General features: G+C 44.4%; 1 protein-coding gene across 1 annotated transcript in view; it reads left to right on the top strand.

The window, feature by feature from the left end:
- Nucleotides 1-18,161, top strand: part of Pigu (phosphatidylinositol glycan anchor biosynthesis class U) — an 82,380-nt gene that overhangs the window by 52,684 nt on the left and 11,535 nt on the right. Inside the window, exons 8-11 of the mRNA XM_021192865.1 lie at nucleotides 6,457-6,611; nucleotides 8,959-9,102; nucleotides 10,990-11,114; nucleotides 15,417-15,559. Of these exons, the coding sequence (XP_021048524.1) occupies nucleotides 6,457-6,611; nucleotides 8,959-9,102; nucleotides 10,990-11,114; nucleotides 15,417-15,559 (567 nt within the window). The remainder of the gene's footprint in view (nucleotides 1-6,456; nucleotides 6,612-8,958; nucleotides 9,103-10,989; nucleotides 11,115-15,416; nucleotides 15,560-18,161) is intronic.

The raw sequence follows: 18,161 nt of genomic DNA, 5'->3' as shown, positions 1-18,161 counted from the left end.
AGGAAGGAAGGAAGGAAGGAAGGAAGGAAGGAAGGAAGGTAGGTAGGTAGGTAGGTAGGTAGGTGAGCAGTACCTAATAAGGAGTAACACTTATGTGCGCCCATATGTGCACACTCACAAAGGCACACATATATACACTCAAGTAATGGGAAGTGCAAATTTAAGATGGATTTTTAAAACCATAACCTTTTTCATGTAAATATGTGTATGTGTTTACATGTGTGGTAGGCAAGTGTGTATGCAGATGCACATGAACATGTATGTATCTACCTATAGATAACAGAGGATGATATTGGCTGATTTCATTGATCATTCTCTACCATATATATTGGGGTAGGCAGGATATCTCACTTGAACCCATAATCCCCAATTTGGCTAATCTACTAGGCAGCTTGAGTCTCATAACTGGCTTTTCCCCTTTTCATGTCATGGAAGAAAATGGTTTCTGTGGAGATGTTTTAGAGCACTGAGGAGAGGGACTTGAGTTAAACAAATCATCCCAGTGATGGAGCACTAGCCTAGCATGTACAAGGCTCCAGGGTCAGTGTCTAGCCCTGAAAAGCCCTCCCCTTCTGCAACAAGGTTTGGATTCTATCCCGAGAAACCCTCAACAAGCAATTTGAGAATAATTGCCCCTAAATGTTTATATATGTTAGTAATAGTATACCTCTGGGACATTGGATGTACATATCCAAGAACCTTCAAATAGGGCCACATTTATTTTGTTTGTTTGCTTGTTTTTATTTTGAGACAGGGTCTGTCACTGGCTTAGAACTCAGAAAATAGGCTAGGCTGTTTAACAAGTGCACCCATGAAATCCTCCTGTGCCTTCCTCCCCAGTGCTGGGATTACAAGCACACAGCACCACACCCAGCAGTGATTTGCATAAGTTTTGGGAATCAAACTCAGTATTGCCTTGTATTTGCATGGCAAGCCCTTTACTGATATGAACTATCTCATCTGCCTTTCTGGCTTCTTTTGAGGAATTTGAAGCTCTGTCTCCTCCACATAGAGCATCTCCTCTTACCCTTACCACAGTCCCCATGCTTCATCTCTGTCGGGCTTGTTACCTGTTCTGCCTATGGCAGTGATACTTGCTTGTGTTTGTGTCCATGCATCATGTACTCACTAAAAGGTGTAGAACCAATGCCTGACCCAGTGAATATCCTTAGTGCCCATGCTGTAACCTAGGGATGCCATTCACCCTTAGGAGAAATGGTGATTCCAGTACAGGGTGATCATAGAATGTTGTGACACCAGATAACATGTCATCAGCCGCTACTGAATTCACCCCAAAAGGACTCAAGATCCAACCTGAAGAGTCTGTCACTGACCAAAGATGGATTCAGTAGGATAAAATTTACTGGGGCTAGGGGACTGCAAGTGGAGCACAATTGGTAGAATACTTGACCTGGGTTTCATTCCCAGTGCCCCACAATACAATCAGGTATGGTGGAGTGTATCTGTAATCCCATGACTAGGGAGGTGGAGGCAAGAGGATCTGAATGAAGTTCCTGGTCATTCTTGGCTGCACAGTGAGTTTGAGGCACAGTGAGTTTGAGATAAGACCTTATCTCACACATCCACCGCCACCGCCACAGCAGCAGCAAATGAATTTCAGTGTGCAAGGCATGGTGGTTCATGCCTATCATCTCAACACTTAAGGTCTAATGCAGGAATATTGCTGTAATTTTGTGGCCAGCCAGGGCTATATAGCAAGATCATCTCAGCCTTGTATAGTAATTACACAGCTGTAATTGTAACACATGGCAGGAGGATCATGACTTCAGGGTCCTCTTCAACTACATAGTGAGTTAGAGGCCAGCCTGGGCTACATGGGACTGTCTCAAAAGAAACAAGCAAAAATCAAATCTTGTATTTCTGGTGCTGGAGAGATCGCTCAGTGGTTAAGGGCATGTACTTCTTATAGAGGTCCCGAGTTCCTGCACCCATATTGGTGGCTCACAATTGTAAGTCCAGCCTGAGAGGGATTAAACTCCTCTGACTTCCGTGGGAACCTGCATTCACATATAAGTACTTGCACACAAATATATATACATGCATATAATTAAAAATAGAGTAAGTCTTTTTAAAAAGAAAGAAAGATTATTCAAAAACAATGAAAAGAATTTCAGAGCCAGACATAAGTAGCACATGTCTGTAATCTCACCACTTAAGAAGCTGAGGCAGAAGTATTGACACAAGTTCGAGGCTAGCCTGGGCTACATAAAGAGGCTAGCTGTGGGTACAAATCTAGTCTAAAAGAGAAAAGAATTTCACCTATGCCTTGCTATGTTACAGGAGTAGTCCTTACAACTTAAACTTAAGTTTTTGTAAATAGACTTAATAAATATTCATCACTTTATGATTTCATGACTGTTTTCCCCACATAATTTATCTTAAAAATAAAGTTGTACCTTGAATTGATTCAGAATTTATAATTACAAGTTTGCTAAGGAAAAAACATTTGCTATTCAAATGTCAACAGCAATTCATTGAATTAAATAAGCCCCCAAGAACAAGGTGCAAACAGAAACTTGGTTGCTTACTTTCTGCCTCCGTCTTCCCAGAGGGAGGGCTATGGGCATCTGCTCCTATATCTACTTTATGAAACTCCATTCTTTAAAAAAAAAAAAATGATTATTTAAAACTCTTTTATTAAGATTTATTCTTATTTTATGTGTATGGGTGTTTTGCCTCCATGTGTATCTCTGCACCACCACATGCCTGCAGTGCTCATGGAGGCCAGAAAAGGGTATCAGAACTTCCGGAACTAGAGTTATAGACAGGAGTCACCATGTGAGTTCTGGCAATCAAAGTCAGGTCCCTCGGAAGACCAGCCAGTGCTCTTATCCCCTGAACCATCTCTTTAGCCCTTGATAGATCTTTTTGTGATGATAGAAAATGTTCTGTACCTACCTGGTCAATACAGTAATCAATCACATGCATGCAGGTGTAGAAGCCACACGATATACAGTAAACACAAAATACAGCAGTCACAGAGTACAATAGTCATAAGCCACATTTGGCTGTTGAACACTTGCAAAGTGCTAGTGAGGCTGGGCAGCGCCTTTAATGGCAGCATTTGGGAGGCAGATCTCTGTGAGTTTGAGGCCAGCCTGGTCTACAGAAAGACTTCCAGCCACAGCTGGAAACTAAAGAACTGAATTTTTACTTGTATTTTTCACTAACTCAGATAGTGCCAGCACATTTAAGGGAAGAGAGATGAGTGTCAGCAGAGTAGAGCTGGATAGAGGTAAGCTGAGAGAAGAACATGGGGTGGAGCGAGTCCTTATGTGTCTTAACATTTTGTCTGTCTTGTGACAGTATTGAACTCTTATGCAGTTACAAGCAAACGTGATATGAAGGTAGAGGAGTAATTCTGCAGGGGAAGTAAACAGAGATGGACAGAGAGTGCAGAGGAGGGCAGTGGGGAAGAGATAGAAATTAGAACAGGGACAGTAACATGTGGAAATGCCATAAGGAAAGATGGGTGTGACGGTGCAGCCTGCAATCCTGGCCCTTGGGGGAGAGGCAGCACCAGGCATACACATGGTACACATGCTCACATGCAAGCAAAACACCCAGACACATAAAATAACCTTAATAAGAAGGAAAATACCATAATGAAACCTGTTCTGGATTTTAATAATAATCATAGTTCTGCCTATTCTATAACTAGTTTTATTTTTACCTTATTTTATTTTATTTTTTGAGACAGGATTTTGCTCTGTAGCCTATGCTGACCTAGAACTTATTCTCTAACCCACTCTGGCTTTGAACTTTCAGCAATCCTCCTGTCTCAGTCTTCCAAGTATTGGGATTAACAGGTATGAGCCACCATGCCCAGTTCTATCCCAGAACTTAATACAGGTGAAATAAACATTTTTTTTATGTTACGCTTTTTCCAAGTAGTCTGAGATTCAGTGGTGCTTTTGCACACATTCCTCCTCATTTGGTGTGGTTCACATGTGCAGCCACACTACCCCGGCTCTCCTCAGCCTCCCTAATGTGCTTTGTGTGCATGAAACAGTTCACACGCAGCCGTCAGATGACAGCTCTCTGAAGAGTCAGTCCTCTCCCTGTCCCTTTCGGGTCTTGGAGGTTGAAGTCAGGTGGTTAGGCTTGGCCCCCGGTGACCGTTAAGTACCTGCAGAGAGATAATTTGAGATTATGCACGTCTGTTTCCTTTCAGAACTTCACCCATTAATAGTTTACTTATTTTTTTCGAGACAGGGTCTCGCAGTGTAGTCCCAGCTGGACCCTGGACCCTTGAGAGTCCTCTTACCTCAGCCTCAGCAGTACTGATGGAGTTGAGGTGTGAGCTGCTGTCTGTACCTTCTTTGTCCTTTGAGCTGTGCTTTTCTTTCATGTGAAAGGCGGGGCAGTAGTAACTTAACCCCCAACCCCCATTAGTATTTTTAAAGAGTCCCAAAGTTAAAAAAAATTTTTTTTTTTTACCATTTTTGTTTATATTTGCTTTTATGTGGAAACAGGGATGAGGTCTCATATAATTCTGGCTGGCCTGGAACTCAGTATGTAAACAAGTCTGGCCTTAACTTCACAGGACCTGACTGTCTCTGCCTCCTGAGTGTTGGGATTAAGGGCCCGCACCATCATTTCAGGCTACTATTCAATTTGAACATACTTATTGAACACTGTAAGTAGAGCCAGTGAGATGTCTTGCTGGATCAGGGTACCCACTACCAAGTCCAGGAATCCAGATTTGCTCTCGAGGGCCCACATAGTGAAAAACCAGAGCCGACTCCTGTAGTCGTCTTCTGACTTCCATAGGCACACCATGGCAAGGGTTCAGTCCACCACCGCGCAGACAAAATAAACAGGATGTAACTTATAAAGTCCTGTTTTTTTCTTTCTACTTTTAGACGTTATTATGGCTTCAGTGTATATCTTATCTTATTTATCTGTCTATCTATCTGTCTGTCCATCTGTCCATCCATCCTTTTTTTGAGACAGGGTTTTTTTTGTGTAGCCTTGGCTGTCCTGGAACTTACTCTGTAGGTCCCCTTGGCCTTGAACTCACAGAGATCCACCTGCCTCTGCCTTCTGAGTGTTGGGATGAAGGTGTGCACTACAACAGCCCACTTTCTTTTATTATTTTAAATTACATTTGAAAATTTGTTTTTTGTGGTGATGGCACACACATGCCACAGTGCATTTTGATCTCTCTTCCACCAAGTGGATTTGGGGGATTAGGTTTAAGGCAGGCTTGGTGGCAAGTGCTTTTAGCCACCAAGTTGTCTTGCCGGGCCGTGTATATCCTAGTATGTTTCATAAAACCTTTACACTTAAATTCCTACATATATAAATAACATATAATATTGTTGGATGTAATTTCACGATAGCATAAGTATTTTCGTTTTCTACTGGTCATTTGTCAGTTTCCTGCTATATACCCTTACATGTTTGAGATTTAGGTATGTTGACACATGTCGGTAGGGTTTGTATGGCATCACTGGTGTGCCACTGTCCTGTTGCCCAGAGACCATGTTTTCCTCCTGGTGCAGCGTCTTCTCCTTGATGTTTGTTCATGTGTCCAGGATGCATACCTGGAGCAGTGTTAATGGGTCTGAGACAGAGGATGTGTTGGTTGGTTTGTTTGTTTTTGGAGTCAGGGTTTCTCTGTGTAGCCCTGGCTGTCCTGGAACTCACTCACTCTGTAGACCAGGCTGGTCTTGAACTCGGAGATCTGCCTCTGCCTCCTGAATGATGGGATTAAAGGCATATGCATCACAATTGCCCAGCCTAGGATGTATTCTTAATACCTTTTTCTTTCTTTCTTTCTTTCTTTCTTTCTTTCTTTCTTTCTTTCTTTCTTTCTTTCTTTCTTTCTTTCTTTCTTTCTTTCTTTCGTTTGTTTTTTCGAGACAGGGTTTCTCTGTGTAGCCCTGGCTGTCCTGGAACTCACTCTGTAGACCAGGCTGGCCTCGAACTCAGAAATCCGCCTNCTGTGTAGCCCTGGCTGTCCTGGAACTCACTCTGTAGACCAGGCTGGCCTCGAACTCAGAAATCCGCCTGCCTCTGCCTCCTGAGTGCTGGGATTAAAAGCATACGCCACCACGCCTGGCAATACCTTTTTCAAACACTTGTATTTTTGTTTTCTGGTTTAAGAAAGAATCATTGCCAGGCAGTGGTGGTGCACGCCTTTAATTCTAGGACTCAGGAGGCAGAGGCAGGCAAATCTCTGAGTTCAAGGCCAGCCTGCCCTACAAAGAGAGTTCCAAGATGGCCAGGGCTACACAGAGAAACTCTGTCTCAAAAAAAAAAAAAAAAACCAAACCAAACCAAAACAAAACAAAAAACCAGAAAGGAAACAAAAAAAATTGTAAACTTTTGTGTCATGGCTTGCTTTTATAGGAGGGATCGTCATTCATAAGCTGATAGCTGGCTTTTTTGTCCTTGGTGTCCCTAAATGTCCTGTCTGGCCTCTCCTAGCGGCAGTACATCCCTATTAAAGTGAAGAGCAAAGCCTTCTGGATCTTCTCGTGGGAGTATGCCATGATGTACACAGGAAGCCTGCTGGTAATCATTTGCCTCTCCTTCTTCCTTCTCAGCTCCTGGGACTTCATCCCTGCAGTCTATGGTTTCATGTGAGTACAGACCTCTCTAGACATTTCTGGAAGCGAATTTGGTTTTCATAGCTCGTAGTGGAATCAGAGGGAAGAAACTATGCACACAGTGTTTACAAAAAGGGTCCTCGGGGCTGGTAAGATGGCTCAGTGGGTAAGAGCACCCGACTGCTCTTCCGAAGGTCCTGAGTTCAAATCTCAGCAACCACATGGTGGCTCACAACCATTCGTAATGAGATCTGACGGCCTCTTCTGGAGCGTCTGAAGACAGCTACAGTCTACTTACATGTAATAAATAAATAAGTAAAACATTTAAAAAAAAAAAAAAAAAAAAAAGGGTCCTCATACTTTAAGCGAGCCTCAGGCATCCAGACTTCTGGCCAGGTCCTAAGAGTTCTGATTACATAGGTGTGAGATAGCCCAGTAGGTAATATATACGTATCATTGTGGGGATGGACTCAGGTGTGGGGGAACGCTTACCTGGGACTCCGAGCTGCCTCCCTGTGGTAAATTCTTTTTTTTTTTTTTTTTTTTTTTTTTTTTTTTTTTTTTTTTATGTATATGAGTACACTGTAGCTGTACAGATTGTTGTGAGCCACCATGTGGTTGCTGGGAATTGAACTCAGGACCTTCAGAAGATCAGTCAGTGCTCTTACCCACTGAGGCATCTCACCAGCCCCCTGTGGTAAATTCTAAGCATAATAACTTGCTCACTCTGAGTTCTTTGTGTTTTGCCTTGGATAAGCATCTGTAATACCTGGTGAATAGTTTTTCCTGGCTTTCTACTGAGCCAAGAATTCTACTCTTTTTCTTGTTACTCAGGAAAGGAAATGTTGTTATAAGACCATAGACTTAATCTGGGCAAGCATGGTGCCATGCACCTGCAACCCTAGCAGCTGGGAGCTGGAGGCAGGAGGATCGGATCAAAAAACATTTGTTGGCTATATATTAAATTCATGTGCAGCCTGAGCTCTATTGCATGGATCTTGTTTCAACACCCCCCCCCCCCCACACACACACCTCTACCTATTTACCTGCTTACTTATCTGGGTTAGGGAATACTGTTTCTCTCTTTCCCTTCTCCCCATTCACTCATTCATTGCCTTTTTAAAAAAAATTATGAATTAAAGCTAGGTTGGTAGTGTATGCCTCCAATCCCAGTGCTTTGGAAGCAGAAGCAGGCATCTATGAGTTCAAGTCCAACCTGGTCAACACAGTGAGTTTCAGGTCACTCAAGACCCCATCTCATAAAGACAAAAAAAAAATCAAAACAAACCCAATACAATTAAAATAATAAAATTATAAACAGGGATCTGTTTGTTTTTATATATATAAATAATATGGTAGGAGCAGTAGATAGTACTCTCGTCACGGCCCAACCTAGTGCCCCTTTCTGCCTTCTTTCTTTAAAACACACACGCACACACACACTTACACACTTAGGAGCTCAGGATGTAGCCCACTGGTAGAGTGTCTTTAGTATTCTGGAAGTCCTGAGTTCCATCCCCAGCATTGGAAAAAAAAAACACAAATGTTTGCTTTGTGTGTGTGTGTGTGTACATTTAGGTAGCATGGACTTTTGGAAGAGCCAGTATTGTAGCCAATTCTTTTATGATTTAAATAGACAAAGTCTTCCAGATAAGCTTAAAAAATTTCAAATGAGTTTTGTGGCCCTGGGGATTTTTGCACAACCTGCTGCTGGCTCCTGAAGCCCTTGGAAAACTTGGCTGCAGGCTCAGGCATGCATTTCTCTGGCTCTTGGGCATGTGGAACAAGAATTGGGAGGAGGGAGCAAGCTTACAGAACTTGTTCCTCTGGGCAGGTCTTTCAAATGCCCAAAATAGATTGTGTTTATTTAAGTCTCCTTCCTCTTGCAATTCTGGGTTGCTCCTGACTGTAAACTGGCCTGGTGTGGAGAAGAGGGGCTGCTCTCTCAGTTTCTCGGATGGATCCCTTTCTCATTTCAGATTCTTTTAGCTGGGTTTTGTTTGCTCGGGTTTTCCCTTGTGTAACCCATTCTAATCTTGCACTCCATATCCACCAAGAATGATGTTAAGCTTTAGATCCTCCTGCTTTTACATTTGGGCTTAGTACAGTTCTGGAGTTTGAGCCCAGGGAACTGTGCATTCTGGGCAAGCACTCTCCCTTAGCTAGTATATATTATAGCTTCTGTTCTCTGGATCTTCAGCCCTACATTTGGTAAATTATCTGTATGGGGTTATCTAGAGAGCTCTTTTATGACTTATTTTAAAGGGATGGTGCCATCCTTGGTCACCTAGTACTGGCCCCAGGTCTTGAGGGAAAAGCAGGGCAAAGCCAACCATTTGTAACTCTGCTCTTTTCTCTCCCTGTGTTTTCTTAATTTCAGACTTTCTGTTCCAGATCTCACTCCAAACATTGGTCTTTTCTGGTACTTCTTTGCGGAGATGTTTGAGCACTTCAGCCTCTTTTTTGTCTGCGTGTTTCAGATCAACGTCTTCTTCTACACAGTTCCGTTAGCCATCAAATTAAAGTAAGTGTGAAGCCTACAGCTTATTTGTCCACCCTCCCCACTGTGGCCTGCCAGCACCTGGCAGTACCCTCAGACAGAACCCCGCCATCAGGCTTCTGGCTTCGTTGATCAGGTCAGCAGTTGAGAGTCACACCCAAGTACAATCCTCATGCACAGAGGATGATCTGGAGCCCTGGGCTCACCTGAAGGTGCCTGAGGCCACGTTACTACTCACTCTCATCACAGTTTCAGGCAAGAGCAGAGGTTACACTGAGGATGGCTTTGTAGATAGTGGGTCTGGTTGGATGTTCTTGATCAACAGCCCAATTATGATTTATCCCAAGGGATTCTAGTCAGGTTATTTGGAAGACTGGGCATGCACAACCCTTTTTAATCTTCTGGTCATTTTTCCTGAAATAGGGCTTACTGTGTAGTACATTTCTACAACAGAGCTGTCATATACCTTTGTAGCTCTGTGAAATAGGTTGCTAGCAAACTCAGGAACTTGGAGGACAGCATTATAGTTGAGGACTTCTTGCTCAGAGAGTTACACAGCTTGCAAGCAATGGAGCTGGGATTCACGCATAGTTTGTCTGACTCCAGAATCTGTATTCATCCTCTCAGGCCGTGCCAGGCTCCTAAGAACACTGCCATGGTTCCATCCCCCTGGCTCCAGAGCAGCTGACAAAGAACTCCTTAGGCAGGCATCTAGCTCTTGTGCAGAAGTCAGCCTCTGCTTGTGTCGAGGGGCTATTCCGAGGAATGTATACCTAGCCTTTCCCTACTCACTTCCCTTTAAGCTCATGGTCTGCTCTCAGAGGGCCACTGTGGGCTGAGCCATGTGCCCTATGCTCTCCTCACCTATGCTGTGAGACATGTGAAATACCAAGGAGAGGAGCATGGTGGATTAGGAGCTCTGCAGACAGATGGCTCCATCACTCACTTCACTTCTCTGGGAAGGACAGGGGACAAGAATCTCTGCCTAGAGGGCTGGCCTTGGTGCTGTGAGGATCCTCTGAGATGATGCAGGAGAAACTTTGCACGGAGATCAGCAAAGAAAGGGTGCTTAGGAGAGAGGAGCCATGGTAGTTTATTAATTTAAGCCAGTTTTAGCTGTTACTAGTTGTAGGTCCCCAAAATTCTGTTTCAGAGAGAGACATGGTAGCTGCCTGTAATCCCAGCACCTAGGAAGTAGAGGCAAGAGGATCATGAGTTCAAGGCTAGCCTCATCTACATAGTGGATTAGAGGCCAGCCTGTTCTACATGAGACCCTATATCAAAAAAGAAATTGTGGCCCCTGAACAGCTAAAAATGCTGAGTGTAACTCTCAGTGCTCTTGTTTCTCTGACCGTATTGCCAGTAAGCAAGCCATCAGCCAGCAGGCACTTCCTGTTTTGGGACCTGTCGCAGCGGCCTTTGCTTTCTCTAGTCATTTAGGTACTAATAAGCAATACTTTTTTTTTTTTCAAGACATGGTTTCTCTGTGTACCCTTGGCTGCCCTGGAACTCACTCTGCCTACCTCTGCCTCCTAAGTCCTGGGAATAAAGGTGTACACCACCACCACCCTGATAAGGAATGCTAACTTAATTTACTTTCTTTGGTTCCTGGGGGGCATGCCAAAAGCTAGTACAGACAGGAGGAAACCACTGGTGGACAATATCCCTGTAAACTGACTTGCTGGTGTTTGTCTGGTCTTCCTTGCCACCTCTGGGCATTTGATATCTGCAGTTTCCTGCCCTGCTACTGAGGCCTGGCTCATGCATGCCTTGTGAGTAGTAAGGCAGCCTTTGCCTGAAGGACTCTCCTAGGGAGTACTTTTGGTTCGTGAGGTAGGATCAGGGGTCTCTAGGGTGGTCCTTGTCCCTGGCTAATCTCTCTGCCTATTTGTCTTCCCTGCCCTGCTCCAGGGAGCACCCCATCTTCTTCATGTTCATTCAGATTGCCATCATCTCTATCTTCAAGTCCTATCCAACTGTGGGGGATGTGGCCCTCTACATGGCTTTCTTCCCTGTGTGGAACCATCTCTACAGATGTGAGTATTCTGACTTTCCTCACTGGGGACAGATTCAAGTGCAGCTAACTGCTAGGCGAAACAGCTAGGAGAAGGAATTGATACGCATTTACTAGGCACCCATTGCTGGCAGCACCGAGAAAGAGGAGGTAATCTGAGGCATGCATGTGCCTTCCTGGTCCTGTGGCCAGTGATGGAAAGACAAAGAACAATCGCTTAGAGCATGTGACTGGGTTCCTGACTGCTGTAGCTCATTTTGTCTTTTCATCAGCTTTGGAGGTAAGTAACTCCTTTATACAGATGAGAAAACTGAGGTACAGAAAGATGGAGTCACTTGTTCAAGGTCCTGTGACTGCTAAATAGAAAGACTAGGAATTGGAGCCTAGCTCTCTAGGCCTTGCCCAGTGCTGTCCATCCTCGGTGTTTGTAATGATGACCGTGTCTAGTCTGTGTTCTAGTACAGTGGCTACTAATATTATACAGAGACGAAGTTGTTTCTTTCTTTTCTCTTCTACTTCCAGCTTTGTGACCTAGGGATTCATATTGCCCAAACTGACCTTAAGCTCACTGTATAACTGAAGTTGACCTTGAACTCATGATCCTCTGTCTTCACCTCTCAGATCCAGGGTTACTGGTGTATACTGTCATGGACAGATTTTTTTTTTTTTTTTTAAGATTTATTTATTTATTATATGTAAGTACACTGTAGCTGTCCTCAGACACCCCAGAAGAGGGAGTCAGATCTTGTTAAGGATGGTTGTGAGCCACCATGTGGTTGCTGGGATTTGAACTCGGCACCTTTGGAAGAGCAGTTGCATGCTCTTACCCACTGAGCCATCTCTCCAGCCCCTATTAATCTTGCTTTACTTTTTTTGTTTGTTTGTTTGTTTTTTTGTTTTTGTTTATTTGAGACAGGGTTTCTCTGTATAGCCCTGGCTGTCCTGGAACTCACTTTGTAGACCAGGCTGGTCTCGAACTCAGAAATTCACCTGCCTCTGCCTCCCAAGTGCTGGGATTAAAGGCGTGCGCCACCACGCCCGGCCAGATTTTTTTTTTTCATTAGTTTATTTGTTTGTTTGTTTGAGACAGATCCTAGACTGTAGCCAATCTGAAACTCACTATGTAGCCTAGGCTGTCCTAAAATTAGAAGAAGTCATCCTATCTTAACTTCCTGAATACTGAGATTACAAAGAAGAGCCATGGTGTCAGTAGAAATTGAAATTCTTGTTTAAAATTAAATATAGGAAGCTACATGTGACCAAGCTTCTTATTGGACAGTGGCCAAGCTTCCTATTGAACTAGTGCAACTGTAGCCTTTGGCTATGAACATAGGACTTCCTGCTTCCTATAAAGACCCTTCTCAATTCTACCTATTTCTCTCGAGGCTCCTTTAGGGTAGATATCCTTTGCCTCTATGTTTCCAACACCCAACATGGATTCTAACACAAAAGAATCAGCAAGTGACAGGGCAGTGTGGCACACAACTTTAATGCCAGTACTTGGGAGGCAGAGGCAGGAGGATCTCTTGAGTTTGAGGCCAGCCTGTTCAACATAGTGAAGCCAAGACTACACAGAGAAACCTTGTCTTGAAAAACAACAACAATCAAAAAAGGGAAAGAAAAGAATCTGCAAATGTATACAGAAGGCTGTTGAAGCCTCCCCGTGAAGGAAGCAGAGCCCAGTTACCCTCCTGGTTCTGTCGGGGAGCTGTGATACGCAGCCAAGCATCAGAAGTGAACTCCTAGAGCGAGCTTCTCAAGAAGTTAGTTCTTGTTGTTTTGTCTGGGTGTCAACCAGGAAGTGAAACTGACCAGCTGTGAGTAGGACACCTACCTGTGAGTGTAGCCCCAGAGTGAAGGTAAACAGTGAAGTGGGCCGGCCACACCCAGGCCAGGTGTCTCTCTCTCTCTCTCTCTCTCTCTCACTCTCTCTCTCTCTCTCGGGTCTGGTTAGAATGGTGACCAATCTGAGCTGACCAAGAGGAGGTAGCATCTTCTGCTTGTGACATCCTCATTTCACAGATAAGAATCACCCAGTGATGAATCACAAGGCAGTCGGAACATATAGACATGCCTTGGTCTGTGGGAGGGTAGGGCTTCAGGCACTGGTCTTTCCCTGTCCCAACCAGGTTGTTTTCGTTAGCTGTTCGTCCCAAAGAGGGCATTGCCCTTTCTCAGAGGCATTGTGTAGCAATCTCACATTGCTGAATTCAGTTTGTAGACAGACAGACTACAACTTGAGTCTACATCCTGCCTTTCCCAGGCAGCTTCTTTAGCCTTTCTGCACCTCTGAATTTTCCTTTTCCGTCCACGAGATCAAGAAAGTACGTAGAGCTTCCTGGTATGGATCTATAACCCTAAGACTTAAGAGGCTGAAGCAGGAGGATAGCAAGTTTGAGGTTAGCCAGGGCTACTAAAGGGAATTCCAGGCCATATGAGACCTGTCTCAAAAAAAAATGTATTTTTCATGGATTTTTAAGTTTGAAAAAGAAAATATGTTAATAGCACTGCAGTTATCATCAGTGATAATTAACCAGGGGGCATCCCCTGCATATTTCCACCATCAAAGCTGCTGGTCTAGCAGCCAGGGACATTGAAATAAATATTTTTTAAACTTGAAATAAATTATTTTATGCCCACAGAGATGATGGAGCAGAGGAGGAGGAAATTTCCAGAAACTTAGATGATCTTATAGGCTCTATTAAGTAGAGAGAGGTATCAACTGCTTGTGCAAGGAGTTTATAGACACCGCATATCCTAAATTCCTGCAGAGAGTAGTAGTCAGCATGCTTTGTGCTGTGTGCACTGTCCAGGGACTCCTAATGTTTGGGGCACCTGTTTGGGACTTGTCCTCTCACTGAGTGACTTTAGCTCTGGCCTTGGGATCCTGAGTGGACGTTTTGTGAAGTCTTGTTCTAGTTGAACACAGTTAATATTGTAGGATGTCCCATTGAAGTACTAGCTGCTAGTATCGGTCTCCCAGGTCCCACCTTACCTGTTTTCTTGCATTGGCCAGTGGAAGAGAAAAGAATAGGCCCTGCCCTGGACACGCCTTTAATCCCGGCACTTGGGAGGCAGAGGCAGGTGGATCTCTGAGTTGAAGGCCAGCCTGGTTTACTGAGTGGGTTCCGGGACAGCCAGGACTGTCTTCAAAAACAAAAACAAATAAATCAATAAATATATCACAGTCATTGGCTTCTGCAGCCTTGAGTCAGGATGAGTCAGACAAAACAAATGCATACTTGTGGTATTAGAGAACAGCCTGCTGGCAGAGCTGGTGCCAGCCTGCAGTGATCCAGCTGCAAAGCCAGCTACCACAGGGCTCAGGGCTGGAGTTGAACATGTGTTGTATTTTTTTTAATTAGCTATTGTATAAAGGTAAAAGAATGTTGATTAAAATACAAATTAAATTATAAGCATTATGCTGAAAGTTCCTATGTATCTAGCATGTAATTTAAGAAAAGAAACATCTCTTTGACCTTTGAAGCCCCCTAATTCCCTCTCTTACCCTCCTGATGAGACTAGATACTTTTGGTGACATTTTATTTCTGAATGCCTGAGGCTGGAGAGGGAAAGGGTCATGTCAGAAGTCCCTTTTCTTCAGTGTGGTGCAGCAGATTGGATAAGCCACCCAGTGACTGTCTGGGGAACTTGACTCCATCTGACCTAGCAGGTCTGATGAAGGGTGTGAGGCCCTGGTCATCTCTGACGCCTCCTGGTGCCTGGAACAAGCTGTACTGTGCCCCAGGTCCCCGTTCCATCTGCTCTGGCATAGAGCTTTAATCTTTCAGCCTTCCAGCCAGCAAGAGTGAGTAGCAGTTCCCTGTTCCTGCAAAGGTCACCATTGGCCTGAATCCAACTGGATGCCAGCGAAGGTCTTCAAGCACATTGATATGTCTCTTTGCAGCCCACAGGATGCACTCATGGCCTCTTTCATCTCTGTACTTGGGTCTCTTTCCTGTCACCCATCTGAAGCCTTTGTCTCTGGCCATGTTGTACCCAAGAGGGGAGGTTGAAGAGTAGAAGACAGGTGTCTTCATGGAATGCCTCACTGTTATGCTTAGAAGAATAATTTCGCAGAATTGCTGATTGTGGCCGGTTTTAAGGCAGACAAGCCTTCGGGGGGAGGAAAGTCTTCAAATACAGGTCCCCAGCAGTTGTGGACATGGGGACCATTCACCTGGGTCTGAGGTTTGTTCATAGCACACAGTGTTTCTGGGAGTCCTCTGCCTTTCAGCCGTCTGAGCTCCCTGTCCTGTGACTATCACAGCAAAAAGGGTATCGGAGACTGAGTGCCAGGCTAACTGACCACCTGTCTTTGCAGTCCTACGGAACATCTTCGTCCTCACCTGCATCATCATCGTCTGCTCTCTTCTCTTCCCTGTCCTGTGGCACCTATGGATTTATGCAGGAAGTGCCAACTCTAATTTCTTTTATGCCATCACACTGACCTTCAATGTTGGGCAGGTAAGAGTTGAGGGTAGCACAGGGTCAGGGTGTCATTTTGAGTCTCAGGCTATCAGCTGAGGCCCTGGGTTCCCACCCTGTAGTTTTGACTATGCAAGGGGTGTGTGTGTGTGTGTGTGTGTGTGTGTGTGTGTGTGTGTGTATGTGTCAGTTCCTCTGTCTTTGAGCTCACTTGGGTAGAAGGAACAGGGGAGTGAACACATGAAGTTGAATCTGTCGTACATGGATTAAGTATAGTGCTGAACGTTGCTTCAGTAAGGCCTTAGAACAAATCTAGAGAAGGATATTGTTATCCATAGTTTATAGTTGAAGGACTGAGGCTCTCAGTCATGGTGAGTAGTGCTAAGAAACAAATTCAGGTAAGCTCCAGTTCAGAGGCACCCCTTTTATTGCCCTGTTAGCACTGACAGTACATCAAGTGTAATATGGTGAAAAGGTCGAGGTGAAGGCAGCTTTGTGGGTTTTGAGAATGGTAAAAGCAAAAGCAAGGAGCTTAGGAATGGGGTGGATTTGCTGTTGGGTGCACAAGAAAACAACGGTGTCTCATACAGTCCAGGCCGGCTTCCAAGTAGCTACGTAGCCAAGGATGACTTTCATCGTCTGATCCTCCTTCCTGCTTCCACCTCCTGAGTTTTCACCATTCCTGATTTATGTAGTGCTGGGGATAGAACCCAGGGCTTCCTGGATGCTTGGCAAGCATTCTTACAACTGAACTACATCCCTGGCCCCTGTTGTCTTTTTATTTTATTTGTTTAAAGATTTATTTATTTATTATATGTAAGTACACTGTAGCTGTCTTCAGACGATCCAGAAGAGGGCGTCAGATCTTGTTCTGGGTGGTTGTGAGCCACCATGTGGTTGCTGGGATCTGAACTCTACCAGGGCAGAGATCTGCAGGATTCAATGCAGTGTCTAAAATAACCCAGAGGCCAGGCTGCCACTCATGCTTACCTGAACCCCTTCCCTCTGCACACATCCCAGTATTTGCCTCTTATCGTGGCTCTCTAGATTTGTTCAAGAAATGAAATTGGCAGTGTTTTTAAGGCAGCCATGCGACTTGCCAGATCACAGCTTTCTCTGCTGTGGCTGCCTCGGTGAGAGGAAGGTCCCTTAACACCAGGGGCTGCTTGTACCTTATCAGGTGACATCAAAAGCAAGAGAAACTCAGTTAGTGGAAAAGAGGGATTGGGGTTGAGCTAGAGACCAAAGGCAGAAGGCCCAGTTATATTTGTAGCTGAACTATAGCAATCAGCCAAAGTCTCGGCATCATTTCTTACCTTTAAAGGTTAAGAAAAAACTTTTTATTACTGTGTGTGCGCTTGCCCTAGGAGGTCAAAAGAGAGCATCAGCTTTCTTAGAGCTGGAGTTCTAAGAGAATTGAGCCACCAATCATACCTCCTGAGACCCACATTTTGGTCCTTTGCAAGAGCAGAAAGCACTCTTTAGCACTGAGCCATTTTTCAGCCCACAACCTTATATTTTGAGAAAAGTCTCTCACCAGAACTTGGGCTCACCAAGTTAAGTTAGGCTAGTCAGCCAGTAAGTTCCATGGATCGTCCTGTCCACCCTGGGTTACAAGAATATGCTACCAGGTCTGGCTTTTCATGTGGGTTCTGGAAGTCCATCCCGTGCTCCCATGCTTGCACGTGAAGCAATGTATTGACTGAGAAGACTCCTCAGCTCCATCATTTCTTTTTTTTTGTTGTTGTTTTTTGTTTTTTTCGAGACAGGGTTTCTCTGTACAGCCCTGGCTGTCCTGGAACTCACTTTGTAGACCAGGCTGGCCAGAACCCAGAAATCAGCCTGCCTCTGCCTCCCAAGTGCTGGGATTAAAGGCGTGCGCCACCACCGCCCGGCTAGCTCCATCATTTCTTAACCTTTATTTATTCACTTGTTTATTTTCATTTTATGTGTTTGAGTGTTTTGCCTTTTTGTATATGTGGACCAGGTGTGTTCCTGGTGCCCATAGAGGCCAAAAGAGGGCATAGGCTTCCCTGTAATTGGAGTTATAGGTGTTGTAAGCCACCACCCCAAGAGTGCTGGATTGAACCAGAGTCCTCTGGAAGAGCAGCCAGTGCTTTTAACAGAAGAGCTTTTTCCCAGCCCACATTTCTTACCTTTAAAAACATTTTGAATGCATTTTTAATCATATAAGTAATAAATTTATTGTTGTTACGGGAAAGAAATCAAACAAAAAAATGTGAAATGGAAAATAAAGTTCCAAGGTTAGGCCTGTAGCTCAGCAGTGACGTGCTTGAGTAGCTGCTCAAAACCCAAGGTTAGATCCCCAGTGTGGGCCCGTGACGGTGGATGTGGCAGGCCGCACATGGCTCTAAGCACTGCACTGAGGAGCAAGATCAGAGCTCAGTGCCACCCTTTCCTATGAAACACGTTCAAGCTTTCCTGGATTAATAGTAACACCATCTTAAACAAACAAATAGAAGTCTTTATTGGGATTTAGGGATGTACTCAGTGGACAGTGTTTGCCTAGCAATCTTTGCTTTTGTTAGGGTGGTGTGTGCAAGCACGTGTGTGTTTGTGGGTGGGGAGACCACAGTTGATGTTGGGTGTCTTCAGTCACCCTTCACCTTTTTTTTTTTGG

The sequence above is a fragment of the Mus pahari genome, chromosome 3, assembly GCF_900095145.1.
Source record: "Mus pahari chromosome 3, PAHARI_EIJ_v1.1, whole genome shotgun sequence".
Classification (NCBI taxonomy): Eukaryota; Metazoa; Chordata; class Mammalia; order Rodentia; family Muridae; genus Mus; species Mus pahari.
Note: the sequence above shows the minus strand (reverse complement) of the source record. Positions and strands in the feature narration are given on the sequence as shown.